General features: G+C 38.8%; 1 protein-coding gene and 1 non-coding gene across 2 annotated transcripts in view; both read right to left on the bottom strand.

Annotated features, from left to right (window-relative positions):
• Positions 1–12162, bottom strand: part of LOC103736218 (transmembrane channel-like protein 1) — a gene marked incomplete at its 3' end in the record, with an annotated part of 13389 nt that extends 1227 nt beyond the window's left edge. Inside the window, exons 1-3 of the mRNA XM_029564780.1 lie at positions 12023–12162; positions 5492–5731; positions 3070–3187 (exon numbers count right to left, since the gene is read on the bottom strand). Of these exons, the coding sequence (XP_029420640.1) occupies positions 3070–3187; positions 5492–5731; positions 12023–12162 (498 nt within the window). The remainder of the gene's footprint in view (positions 1–3069; positions 3188–5491; positions 5732–12022) is intronic.
• Positions 972–1074, bottom strand: LOC115070784. The gene has a single exon (XR_003849912.1). It is a non-coding gene; the product is annotated as a U6 spliceosomal RNA (small nuclear RNA).
• Positions 12163–14470: the final 2308 nt, after the last annotated feature.

Raw genomic sequence — 14470 nt, 5'->3', positions numbered from 1 at the left:
AAGACAAAATAGATCAACGAAGGAGAAAATGTATTTAGGAAACGATAACTGATATTGGCCTTTGTTATAAATAACTGGATATTGAACACATTTTCTCTGCTCACCCACATGCCAGAATATCATTTATGAGCCATCTGGTGCTAGCAGCACAATTACCGACATATAGCTTAGCTGGGTTTATCTTGTATGTGATTAGTTGGAATCTGCCTGAAATTGCATATATTAAAGCATCTGAGGCAGTGGCTGGCGTGAAAAAGGTAGCCTGTGTGTGTGTGTGTGTGTGTGTGTGTGTGTGTGTGTGTGTATGACCATGACTGCGTATGTATGTGAGAGTGCTTGTAAGTGTGAGGGTATGTGTATGTGTGTGTGTGTGTGTGTGTGTGTGTGTGTCTGTGTGTGTGTCTGTGTCTGTGTGTATCTACGTTTTTTTAATAAGAATTTTCTTAGAAAATTTCCTGGATACAGGAGATGAACTTAAAGCTCTCTCAGAGACATATTCAGCCCTGTAATTCTTATTCATCCATCGCTTATGCTTTGTTTACTAATACATCTTAAATGAGTATCCCTCACATACACTTCCTTGCCTGGTACTAGTTCGAGCTAAAAACTAACCTGAATACTATCTGTGCGTACAACTGAAAACCATCCACCTAGATTTAATATGATCCGTTGGGAAATTCAAATGCTTGTAACAATCTCTAATTAAAGGTAATTAAAATCCAAGCCAATTGTAGCAAGCCTCACAAAGTAGAAGATGAGACCTCAGGATTTGGAAAAAAATCAAATCAGCAATAAATTGAAATTTGGATTTTAAGTCAGCAGCATAGAGCTACAATAGCAACCTTTATGGAAATCTCTTTAACCCTTCCACACTGCCGGCTTTCCTCTGTATCAAGAGCCATCAAACTACAGCCCACATAGCAGATCCATCTCCCACACTACATTCTATGGTCTTTGAAATAAGTACTTTAAAGAAAATGAAATGTCTCTTGAATTTGCATGTCATTTTTGGCAGGGGGCATGCTAATCTCTGTCTCATTCCAATTTTAGTACATGTGCTGCCAAAGCAGGCACGACTAAGTGCTTTCTACATGTTTCGATATTTATCTAGATACATACCATCGCGAGTTTTGTCTCTTGGCCTAAAATATCTATTATCTGGATCTTTAATACTAGTGTGCCTCAGTCAACCAGATGTGTCAACCTATGACCCTTCGGCCATGTGCATCCCAGGATAGCTTGAACAAGACTCAACTTTATAGAGCACAGTCACAGTCATTTGCAATGCCAAAAGTCTGGACACACCTTGACTATTCCTAACAAGGGAATTCTGGACCTTCTGCTACTCCACTGACACCAAACTTCATTTAGTGATGCAAGTGGGTGGAAGGAATCGAAACAAGAGTGATAAATGAATCTCAATTCCACTGATCAGCCACTTCACTTGGGACAGATCAACCGTGTGTTATTGACAATGTGATTGATGGAGCCAATTCATAAGACTGCTATGGTTAAAAATGAGTCAATGTATGATTCATACCTGGAACGACAGCATTAATTCCCTTTCCATACTTTCAGATAGCTTATTGGGTCCTTATGTCATTCAGTATTGCTGTTGCTCCTTTGCTTAGAAACAAATCAGTCTCACAACAAATTGAGACTCTGGTAACAAATGCTGACCTTCATTTATGGTCCATGTGTCTCTATGCATGTGCTTTAAAGAAGATCTCATCTAGGCTTTTAGAGAGATTTTTGTATCAAAAGTCACAGGATCCTTGTTAACTTGCTGTTAGAAGCCATTATTAAGAAATTGTGGTATAGGAAAACCACTTGAAGGGTCATCTGTTGGGTGATGCTTCTCACACTTCTCCAGAGATTTACCCTCAGATTTGTAATAAGGTTCCAAAGCACGTAATAGCAATCCCTTTATGGTTGACTTATCCCTACGAGCTATTGCTCTCCCTCCTGGAAGGTGTCAGAGTATAAACGAGTGAGCATTGGATTTCCTGGAAAGGGGTCTACTCTGAGTGCCACTTCCACGTTACTATGTTTCTCACTTAGGGAAGAGCACATCAACCCCGTAAGTTTCTTAGTTTGTAAAGTTGAAGATGGCCCTTGTCCTCACCACCTTATGTGACTGTGGCCATCACAATGGCCAAGAGGATGGTCACAATAACTGAGTCAGAATCCCAGCTTCTTCATTTAACAGTAGTGGGAGTTTCCTCCCTTGTTTTTACTTCTTTTGCCTTTATTTAAGCAAGTCTGACCCTCTGCATCAACTTTGTTGGTGAAGTGTTTCTGCAGGCAGAATAATACTTGCTGCCCTTGACCTAAAGTCATGGCAGTTCCACACTTTCTCATTAGGAGGGGCTAGCATGTGGAAAAGGTGTATTTCTTGGTTCTTTCAGAAGCAAGCATATGTTTGTACTGCTATAGCTGAAAATCTTAAGCCAGTGAAAGGTGCGTAGGAAGAAAGCCTCCTGCTAAATTCCCTTTTGGATATCATTCGACTTTGAAGGGATAGATTAAGGGAACTCTGCAAGATGCTATACTCTGATTCTGTTACCATGGATGTAGTTATTGGCAGTCCTCGAAGAAAAAAGGATGGGGTGACTTTTAAGGCTCCTTAAGCCATCAGCCCTAAAATACAGCTTACAGGGTTTCCAAGCGGAATGTTAACATAAAGGCACATCATTTCTGTATATTCACAGCCATCTGCTTTATGGAACAAGAGGTAGGGGCCATGTTGAGAGGGAAACTCAACATGCTGATTAGATTTAGCAATAAGCATTTATGTTTCCCTTGCTTTAGCTGTTACTGATAATTATTTTGGTTACTTGGGAACAAATCTTATAATCCTAGAGAGGCAGAGACAGATGTAGATGGCTGTGAACTGCATCCAATAGGATCAGAAGCTGGCACATGTAGCAACATAACCATCATCAAGTTGGTTGTTACAGCACAACCCATGGGGAGAGGGAGGGAGCTGGAAAGCCTGAAAGTTAAAAGGACCCTGGGAGTAAGTTCCAAAGACTCGTTCACTGAGAGGGCAGGTACATACACCATCACCAGAATGACAGCAATGACCAGCCCGGGGTTAGAAAGCTGCCTCAAAATCTTCGCCATCCAGCTTGGGAAATCATTTTCCAGGGTCTCACCAATGACTTCAAACATCCTGTTTTTGCCACTGGGGGAAAGAGGGGGCAGTTACTGAATTTAAAATGATTTGCAAAAGTATGATCAGAGTAAGCAAATGAAATAGTTCTCAAATATTGCATAGGAACTCTTTTGGGTTGAAAATCTACTATTTGGCTACATCTCCTTATGCTCTGACCTCATCTTATCCTCAGGTGAATGTGATGTGAGTAATGTCATGCCAGCATGCACACTTAGACAAAGCAGTCAGGAAACTACGCACAGCCACAGAAGAATTTTAAACATCGTATTTCTAAGTTTTTGATTGAAAGACATTTTATGTCGGGCATAAGTCTGCTCCTCTGCTAGCTGCTCTTAGTTAGACAAGGCTGTCTTTGGGCTTGGTATGTGACACACTCAATTATTAATTGGCTTTGGAAATAAAAGCAAGAAATATATTAGTGGAATAACATCTATAGACACTCCAGTATCTCTTTCCACACCATGGTTTCTACCTCTTTCCCACCAGACCTCCTTCATCTCCCTGAGTGTCTCTCCTGTTACACAGCTCCCAGTGAACACCAGCTAAGACCCACTGAGGTTAGAGGAGAATCAGCTCCTAGAAAAGTGAGAGCAAGATGTCTATAGAGCATCTAGAATTGTGATGGAACACTAGCTGTGTCAAGCTCTTCCCTTTGTATATGTATACTAATCTTTCTAGAAAACATTGTAATTTATAGAAAAGCTTTGGGCTGTATTTTGGCCACCAAAGAAAGAAACCACTAGAAAAACTAAGGGACATAGATGAACCCCTTTCCCGGGACTCTTCTGCAAACATGTGAATGTTCCTAATCAAAACAGTGATCTCTATAGAGTGATTGTGTCCAAATTTGTCATTCAGAAAACTTTTGGCAAAAGTCACATACAGGGGAAATAGGACTTAAAAAGCTACATTTGGGCAATCATTGTGTTTCTAACTGGAATTTTAAGTCTGAATCCAGCTGTGCAGCCACTCAGCTTGGTGTTCACAGTTTGTGTGGTTTCCTTACACTGCTGTAACAGAGCAAAGGTTGATTACTGTGTTTTACTGAGGAGGATCAGTTTTTAAATAAAAAGTTAAAAGCACCTTTAACATGCATCTTAGATATAAAATCATGTGAATAATTCTCAGTTAACCGAAGACTTTTCAGTGGCTTATCTTTCGAACTGTGTACTCAGATTAAGGTATCTGTTTCAAGGCTGCAGTTTCGTATTTAGTCTCCAGATGTCACTATCTGCATTATTTATTCCAACCCAACTGAGAACAATTATATGTGTATAAGCACATGTACATACACATGTGCAAGCAAACACATATACACAGAAAAATGAGCAGGGCTTATCAACCTCAGTTTCCGGAGTCTGACAGATACTAGCTAGTTCTGAACAATCATTGATTTAATATTTCCTTTCTTTCTTTTTCAGTAAAACAATAACTGAAGTAACTATTGGAGTAAAAAATGTCTTTTATATTTGGCCTTGGGCAACAAACTTTTTGGCTTCAATTAAATCACTTGGGTCTGACAGCTCGAAGGGAAAATTCTATGTGGGCATTGGTACATGGAGTTTGTAGCTCACAAGACCTTCATACTCATTCCCTTTATGTCAGATGTGTACAGGGATTCCGGGGGGACATGTGATAAGTTTGTTTCATTTCTAAGAGCTTTCAGGGAATGAAACCCTGTTCTCCACATCCCAAAGACTCTAATTTTTTTGTTCATCATGTAAACTTGTAGAAAAGTAAACTTTAACTTATGTCAGAGAGTTTTCTTGAGTCTTGATTACTGATTTGAGTGACTCATAGGTAGAATATAAATGCTGAACTGGGGAATACAGATTTTTAATTCACAGAGAACTTTGGGATCAAAATATAGGTGACTCTTTGTATATGTATCACGATTTCGGAATGAGTCTACTTCTCACTTAAGGTGGAAAATCTGCTTTTTCCAAGGTCCACATGAAACGTAACAATGTTGATTGTACGTATCAGGAAAATCTTCACATCCAGACCATTGTAATCAAACCTTCTCTTAGCTACCCCCTAATATGGAAACAGCTGGCCTCATTGTCTATGTTTTACCCAGGCAGAACCTAGAGCAGCATAAATTATTTTCCCTTTATGAATCTCAAGGGAGCATTTAGATGGAGGATGCCTGAGATGCTCCACATCACATGATGGTCCTGGTGACGCAAAGGATCTAATTTCTGCCAACCAAAAATGTCATCTAAAAAACTTAAGCCTGGACAGTGAGGGGCCATTCCCCCCTCTACCCCTAAATGAACACTGCCCCCAGGCCAAATCTGGAAGACAAGAGACCTGAAGGGACCACAATCGAAAGACGGCGGCAGGGAGACAATCATGTACAGGACGGGCATGGTGGACAGGAAGAGGATGAGCAGCAGCATGTCCAGATAGAAATTGTTGGATCTGGACGCTTTGAAGACTCTGGCCTCAGGAACATTGCAGCACATCACCGCCCAGCACTGGAAGTACATGGATGTGTGGAGTCGGAGGATATTGATGCCTGGGAGGCTAGGAGCAAAGAAGGAGCCCATCCTAGAAGAAGAAACCAGCATCCTGCTCAATTCCAAGTCTTTCCTCCATAACGAAGTCCCACAGTGCCTGTTTACTTTAAGTCATGCTTCCCAACAAAGGCAGGAACCGTATGGCTACACCCAACCGTGAAAGCTGTCTATAAATAATCTTGACTAGCCCTGCTTCCATCTTCCAGACACGTTTTACCCTTTTTCCCATTTTGCAAATATTTTATGTCATTCTTTCATAGGACATATGTCATAAACTAAATCTGTTATCATGAGTAAAAATAAACTCCAAGAGTCAACAAATGTTACAATCTTAATTTTTTTATTCTAATTTTATAAACTCATTTTTTCCAATAGTTATATCATTGACTAGCGTATTTCAAAATAAAAGTTTTAAAATAATTAGGCATTAAAATCTTTCATTCTATTCAAATAAATTGTACATTTAGACTAAGCACTTTTGTTATAAAGTTTTGCTTAGTGAAAAGGAAAAAATTTTATAACGCTATTTTTCTGTGTAGTAGCTATAGTGCTTTAGAGCTGATAGAAAAGATATTGATAACTAACACTATATTGTCTTCCTTGATAATATATAGCTATGTGTTTTCATGATAAAAAATTCCTCACATTCATTTAAATTTAGTTCTTATTTAATAACCTAAGTAATTCACTTTTTTTTGTGGTCTTTTTGAGACAGGGTCTCCCTATAGCCACTGCTGGCCTGGAACTCACTATACAGACCAGGCTGGCATCGGTCTCACAGAGATTTGCTGGCCTTCCTTTTTAAAAACATTTTATTTATTTTTATTTTGTGTGTATTAATATATTGCCTGCATATATGTAAGTGCACCTGTGTCATGCAATGCCCATAGAGGCCAGAGGAGGGCATTTGAGCCCCTGGAACTGGAGTTAAAAATGGTTCTTAGCTGCCATGTGGGTGCTAGGAACTGTGCGATGGACCAGCCCAGGCCGGAGCACTCAGTCCGACAGGAACAGGGAATCGGAGAGTGGGCAAGGATTTGGCGAGTGACAAACAGACACAACACAAGAGATGGTTGATGATCTGAATGTTATTTTCTAAAGTGGAGCATCAGATTTTACACAAGTTACAGAACAAGATTGTGCAAGCATCAGGTTATTTCATGGTTAATCATTTTCTTAGAAATACAATTCAAAATCAAAGCAATACAGTACAGTGTACAGTGTTCTTATCTAATTAATCAGATGCTTAGACTATTTATCCTTTTTCCTAGTGGTTTGGCAACATCAGCTACTTATAAATTTCATTGTTGGTAATTTTATGGTTTTGTTTTTTAAATTTTATTTTACTTCTGAGGTTTTGGTGGCCGAGGCCAATGACTAGGTCAGTGAAGTTATAATAACTCCATATAACTTCAAAGGCTTGTTTCTCTAATCCTTATTTTCCTATTCTTTCTTTCCATGTTTCTTATACTGCCTGTAATTGTTCAAGTATACGTTGCTGCTGACTTGTAGTAAAGGCACCAAGGTGGTCTAGATCTAACTAACCTATCCATAAACTATAGTGAATACCATGGAACCTTCCTTCCTTGAATATTTGCCCATCTATTGTTTTCTTCATAAACTCTTGTATGAGGAAGTGGTTCATCAGTGGGTTCCGGGATTCTAAATATGCTCTCCTTTCCCTTAAGGGGATGCCATAGCCTGCCTCTCCCTAACTCATAGGCAATTCCTAAGTCTGCCCTGTCTTAACTGTAGGAAGCAATCTTCTTTTAGTATCCGTTTGATTTCCTTGAGTCAACTTCTAGGGACTGAAGCAGGGGGATTATACACAAATAATTCTTCTTGCTGTAACTTACCTAGAATTTTCTAAGGTTGCCTATTCTTAGCTACTTTACTTATTGTTTGAAACAAGAGAGGAGCATTTGGAGGAAGTCTAATATCAGGTAACTGAGTTCCCAGGAAATCATCCGTATCTAGTCTCTCTTCAGGTGGGCCTAATGACCTGAGTAGGTACAGAGAAGTTCCTCTATGGGGAAAGAACAGGAATGAAGACAGCAATGAAGACAAGAACTAAAGCAGAACAGCCAAGGACACAGCATGCTTTTTAACACAGCCATCTCCAGGAAGCATTCTTCCTTTGAAGTTTTCTCAGCCTCGACCCACGGAGAGTTCCTCACGGGGCTCCACTGGAGGTGGCCTGACAGAACTGAATTTGGGTCTTTCTGCAAGAATAGCCAGTGCTCTTAACTGTTGAGACATTTCTCCAGCCCCTTTTCTGTTACTTTTTAAAAGTACTATATAATGCTATTTTTGAACAGAAATCACCTGTCACTTTTACTTGATGTCTTAGTTAATCATTAAAAAAATAAATTTTTGTGTTTTTTTATGAGAAAATCTATTTGTATCATAGAGCAATTTGAATTTCAATTTGGAAGTCCAAAACAAAAAAGATACATCTGTACTTATTTTATAAGAGTGGAGCCCTATCTTTTAAACTGTCCCAAGGTGTCCCAAAATGTCTCAGCATTTCTGGTCAGTTTTAACATTTGATATCTCCTGAATGTATATAATAGTTGTTTAAGTTGGTTTTAATTGTCAATTTGGTACAATCTAGAATCACCTAGAAAGAGAGTTTCAACGAGGGGTTGTCTAGATCAGGTTGGCTTTTGGGTATGTCTGTGGGGAATTTTCCTGATTACATTAATTACAGAGGGAAGACCTGTACACTGTGGGTGGCATAAAGCCCTAGACAAGGAACTTTGAACTGCTTAAGAGTGGGAACATGAACTGGTGTATGTGCCATGCATCCATTCATTGTTCTCTCTTGCTGACTATGGATATTGTGGCTAACTGCTTCAAGTTCCTGCTGCCTTGGATAACTGCAACCTGAAATTATGAGCCAAAAATCAATGGCTTCTTCCTAAGTTGCTTTTGTCAGAGTATTTTAGTCACAACAACAGGATAAGAAACTAAGAATCTAAGTCAAAACCTAATTTTAAAGGAATACTTAGTATATTACAGAAGCATTATGTTAGAAGAAGAAATTTACTTCTGCTTTAATTGTACTTCTACCATCCCAAAGTTAATTCATTCCTTTGAAACATAAAATATTCCCCAAATTTGAATTATATTGTTGGTAAGATGCCAAGCAGCAGATCTGAGTGACGACATTGTGAACTGACACAGACTTTGCAAGAAGTTCTTTTTTCATGGAGGGTAGATTTTAAAACAACACTATGTACCTTTGTTATAAACTAGCAAGAGAGAAGTTGGAACTCAAAAGAGAGTACATGATGATAGTTTCAGTTAATGTGGCAGGATTACAAAGCTCGCCCCCTGGGTCTGATCATGCCTACCGCCCTCCGAAACTGAGGGTGGGGTAGGTGACATGTTTTGGTCCACAAAGCATAACTGTAAATGAGATGTCTCACTACTGGGTGGAAACTTTACCAGTTTTGTTTCCTTCTCTTCCTGCTATTGTGACAGCAATGTTCCAGATTGATTCTACACCATCAGTATAGGACTCTGAGCGAGAATGAGGCATGGGATCAGAGCTCTGCCCCAGCCTGCACTGAATATTTTCTTTCTCTAAGGTGCTAAGATCTGGGGATTTTTTTCATTTATGCACAAATTAATTGAGTCCAAGTTAAAATTTTGAATTTAAATAATTCAAAGCCTAGATTTTCCAAAAATGACTCACCCATGTGCCTATAACACAATGGCATTGCTTCTCTAAATGAATACATGTGCACCCACATGTTATATGCAAATGATCTATAGGTAAACAAATTTCAAAATAAATATCACATAGATATTATGAGAGCCAAAACCCAGAGAGGCAGGTCTTGGCACAATAATATCTGAATCTTAGTGATCATCTCATTTTTGTTTATGATTTACTATTCAGCTCAGCCCACTATGTCCCGTACCCAGACCTCATTCTGTCATCTACCAGGTAAAAGTCATCACAATATCTTAGCTTTTATAAGATGGCTTTTCTTCCAAGAAGACCAAAGTGAAGGAAATAATCTTCTGTTTAGTGCTCCAGGGCCACATACATATCAGGTATTCACACCTTATCATGAGGAGCAAAGGACAGTGCGACTGGAAGGATGGTACTCAATGAACCCAAAGTTCTTCTCTGTCAGATCAGTGCTTGATGTGTGATGCCACTCTGTGTTCTGCTATTTTAGAATATTATGTGTTTTTCCCATTTTGATATATTATTACAGATATATATGATGTTTATTGTAAAAATAAATATGCAAATGAAGGTTTGTTGATCATTAAGCCAAAAGAATAGATTTTACTAATGTTTTGACTTTAATAACATCTCAATAAATGTTCTACAATGTTCAACAACTCCTAAAGCACTGATTGAATGTCTCTAGTCACAAACCAATGCAACCAAATAAAAAAATCCCTATAATGTTTCGATTGTTTTATTAAAAAGAATGGCTAACTCAGGCACTAGCTCCTCATGTGTGTGAAATAGTGGAATTATAGTATGTTTGGACCCTGTGCAGAGTAAGCCTGCTGGCTTTACATGTGACCCTCACCATACCTTCCTACCACATCCCATGCCTACTCCCTCATCAGTCTCCTGAAAGGAACAGAATATCTGTGCAAAGCACTGACCTTATGGAAAATAACAGAATTGTTATTTTGCCTCTGGAACTCAGGAACATAAACACCTTTGGTACACTCATGAAACATAATAACATCCTAAAGTTCTCATCAAATTAGCCAGAACAAGCCTGATCAGTGTCTGAAGAATAATATAAAGTGACAATGCCAACTCTGATAATGCAATTTTCTGCCCCTTAGAAAACTGAAAACAATTTTTACATATCTTTCAAGATTTTAGTATGAACTATAGTGGACAAAATCACAAATGAAATGAATCAGGCCGGCAATTACAATAGCTTTTTCAACAATAAAAGTGATTTCTGGGACAATCTGTTGTGTTACCTCTGAGAGAACACACTCAGCGTTCAACATATGTCTATGCCAGAGGGATTTATGGCACTGTGTGGGCACTGCAGACATAAGGAACACGTTTCTCATCATTCCAATAGCCATGCTGCCCACTTTCTGCCATGGAGCAGCTTCCCATCTGGGAAGTGAAAGATTAGAACCCAGAGGAACTGCTCTCCCCCTTTCCTGGGTTTACCAGTTGTCACCTTGACTTTCCTCCCTGTGTGGAGAATGAAGAGCACATTCCAGCCCTTAGTGATTCTCTGGTCACTAAAGCCATATTTGAAAAAGGCAAAATATCAGGGGAGAGGAATTATAATTTTAATAATCTCTTATAACAGAAATAATTTTTTTCTGTAGCATTTTCTTTATACTGGTTCACCTAGGGAGGCAGAAATTTGACAGGTACTTTGGCAGGATGATGGACTTGGAAGCAATCCTTATGCTATTAAAGCAAGGTGGTTTTCATGTTTGCAGAAGTCCAGTCTCTGTCAAGATGGCTTTGGTTGAAGGATCTGAGTAACATTTGAAGTTTACTTTTTGAACAAACTAAAGGTTTTCTGGCATTTGTGGTGGTGCAGTGGTGCAGCTTGTAGCATACTATTGCATTAAGCACGTATCTCTAGAAAAAAAGTAGCTCAGCTGTAACCGCCTGTGGATTGGGGAGCTGCTGGTGAAGACACAGAGTCTAAGACACAGAGTTTACAGATTAATTGCATGCTGTAATTCCATTTTCAAAACTCAAAAAAATGGTTCTCACTGCATCAACTTATCATGATGTGTCAAAGTGTACAGTAAAAAATGTTCCCACTTAATAAAAGATATGACAATTTTTTGACATCAAAATAAAAATTCCCATGTGTAAGTGGTCCTATACAACATTACAAACTGAAGATAACATTTTTAATTTGAACTTCCTAAAACATGTGTTGCATCTCTATAAATGCTTGTATTTAGTAAAATTTCATTTTAAAAAATACCTAAAGGATATATTTTTATATGTTTAGTAGTGGCAAGAAAATAAAATCAATTTTTCTAAAGGCCTTATGTTAACACATTTCATTATTTACAGGTGCTAATGTGACTGATCATTGATGACTGATGTTTTCCTATTAGATCATGGTGTCACAGGATGTAGGGTGGTTTCAAATAAGTCTACCAACAAGAGCATGGGCTCTCATGGTTTGCTGAAGGAGAACTCTGTAAAGCAGAAAGATGCCACACCACCCAAATTTACTTGGCAAATGGTGAACTGGAATCCACAGAATGGGGCTTCCTCTGACACCCAGCTGTAGTGCCTTCTGCACTTTTCTATACATGATCAAATGTCCAATATCTGACCTACCAGATCATGCCTTGGTTGAAGATCAGAGCGAGGACATTGCCACTGATGTCAAATTCTGTGTATGAAGGCTGGAGAAAGCACAGATGCTGGATTAGCACCTCAAAATGAAAGCCAAACAGCAAGAGGCACCACATGAACATGCCTAGGCTCTCACTACTTCTAAACAGCAATAGCAGAATAATGACTAGAATACCTAAAATGAGAAGGTCACTTTTTTTTTTTACATAGAAAAAGTCATTTTAAAAGGTTATCAAGGAGCTGGCAAGATGGCTCAGTGGGTAAAGGTGCTTGCTGTGAAGACTGAAACTGAGTTTGATCCCTGGACCCACATGGTAGAAAGAGAAAACCAACTCCTTCAAATTGTCCTCTAATTTCCACATGAATGCAGTGGCATGCGTGCCTGGCCCCCAAATAAATAAATGTAAGGAAAGTTTTTATAGACTGTCACTTAGTGCTATGGAAGTATGGCAAGATACTCTCTCCCACTTGATACTTAGAGTCTATGGAGGACACTTATTTAAACAACCACACACATACACATACACACATATACATGCATACATGCAAATATACACATATATGCACATATATATACATAGAACATAGAATATGCATATACATATATGCATGCACACATACAAACACACACACACAAATGACCTGAGAGTATCTGTTTTTTTCAAACTTAAGACCTCAAGGGCTGGAGGGAGATAAGAGATGGTGAAGGGAGAGAATAGCTAGAATGTATTAGATACAGTAATGAAACTCAAAGAAATGCTCTCCTCGTATATGTTTACATATGCATATATATGTGTGTAAGAAGATATAATAGGCCTCTGATTTGAGGCCCTAAGAAAACTACCTCCAACTTTCAAGTGCCTCTCCTTAAAAGTCTCATGAATTCAAGCTTCATTTACAACCCTTTCTCCAGAAGGGATAGTATTTTTCCTTTACAACCTAAAATGTTGGACAATCTGCCCTGCAACAGATCCAGGAAATAAAGGGAAAATATGACATAAGAGAGATGGCTAAATTGCAAGATAAAATAATAAAATTGTGCATAAATAAAAAATAGCCGTGTGTATTCAACAGGACAAACATGACCTGGATAATTTCAACATAAACTCATTCAAGACATTACTAAATGATAAGTATACTGGGCTAATGTAGTCTGAAGATTTTCTAGAAGTATAATGCTAATGGGATGCAAAAATTTAGCTGACAGTTTTGCTCTAAAATCATCAATTAAAAAAAAAATGTGTCCTCCACCAAAAAGGTCAGTGGGGTTAGCAATGTGACTTAGCTGGTAAAGTGCTTGCCTGATACGCACAAAGCCTTAGGTCAGTTCACAGTCCCAGCTTAACCTGGGTATGGTGGTGCCTGCCTGTAATCTGAATGTTCAGGAGGTAGAGGCAGGAAGATCAGAAAGCTCAATATGACCTTCAGCTACATAGCAAATTACAAGTCAGCTTTAGATACATAGAACCCTGTCTTTAAAAAAGGAAGAAAAAGCTGGGCGTGGTGGTGCAGAGGCAGGCAGATCTCTGTGAGTTCAAGGCCAGCCTGGTCTACATAGTGAGTTCTAGGACAGCTGGGGCTACAGGGAGACCCTGCTTCAAAAAGACAGAAAAAAAAGGAAGAAAAGAATTGCTTGTAAGCTGCAAAGTATGCACCCAGATCTGACTTCTTTTGTGTGCACGCTTTGACTTTTATTGTGTAAGCTTTTCTCCTGAAGCTGTACAATATCAGAACACATTTGAAAAATGCTCATTTGGGTGGTCTGTGTCATCTGTGGCCTGGAACAGCTTTTCTTTGTCATTTCAGGAATCAAACTTTCAACTGTGGCCTCTCTGAGTATGGCTTAGCATACTGAACCATATGTGCCATATGGCACATGGAAAAAATTTCAACTTTTCAGATGCTCTAGACTTCCATTCCCACTGTTACTCTTTGTCATTGTCAGCTCAGTTCATGCCAACTCTGTCTTTTCTAGTTGAAAGCCCTCTGCTGACAAAATTGTGACACCATCTGGCTGTCCTGTTACCTTTTCATCTCCACTGTTCTCTCATTCTTTTCTAGCCACACTGGTGTCTCCAGACATGCTCCTTAGCTTGTTGGCCTTAGTCTGACCTTTCTTTCTTTCTTTTTTTTTTTTTTTTTTTTTTTTTTTTTTGTCTTTTTGAGACAGGGTCTCCCTACAGCCCCAGCTGACCTGGAACTCACTACGTAGGTTCTGACCTTCATTTTTAAAGACCAGGGCTTTCTGATCTTTTCCTTATTTATATGGCTCTAGGCCATTAGACCTGAGTTAAAGCTACCCAGCAGATGCTCACTTTAAAGTTCTGATTACTTATTTAATTTTGAACCCTTCTATCTTTTGTGTTCCACAAGAAATAACTTTATATTTTGCAAATTCAATACATCATTTAAAATGTTGTATTTTGTCCA

The sequence above is a fragment of the Nannospalax galili genome, unplaced genomic scaffold (genome assembly GCF_000622305.1).
Source record: "Nannospalax galili isolate Female #2095 unplaced genomic scaffold, S.galili_v1.0 scaffold1698, whole genome shotgun sequence".
Classification (NCBI taxonomy): domain Eukaryota; kingdom Metazoa; phylum Chordata; class Mammalia; order Rodentia; family Spalacidae; genus Nannospalax; species Nannospalax galili.
Note: the sequence above shows the minus strand (reverse complement) of the source record. Positions and strands in the feature narration are given on the sequence as shown.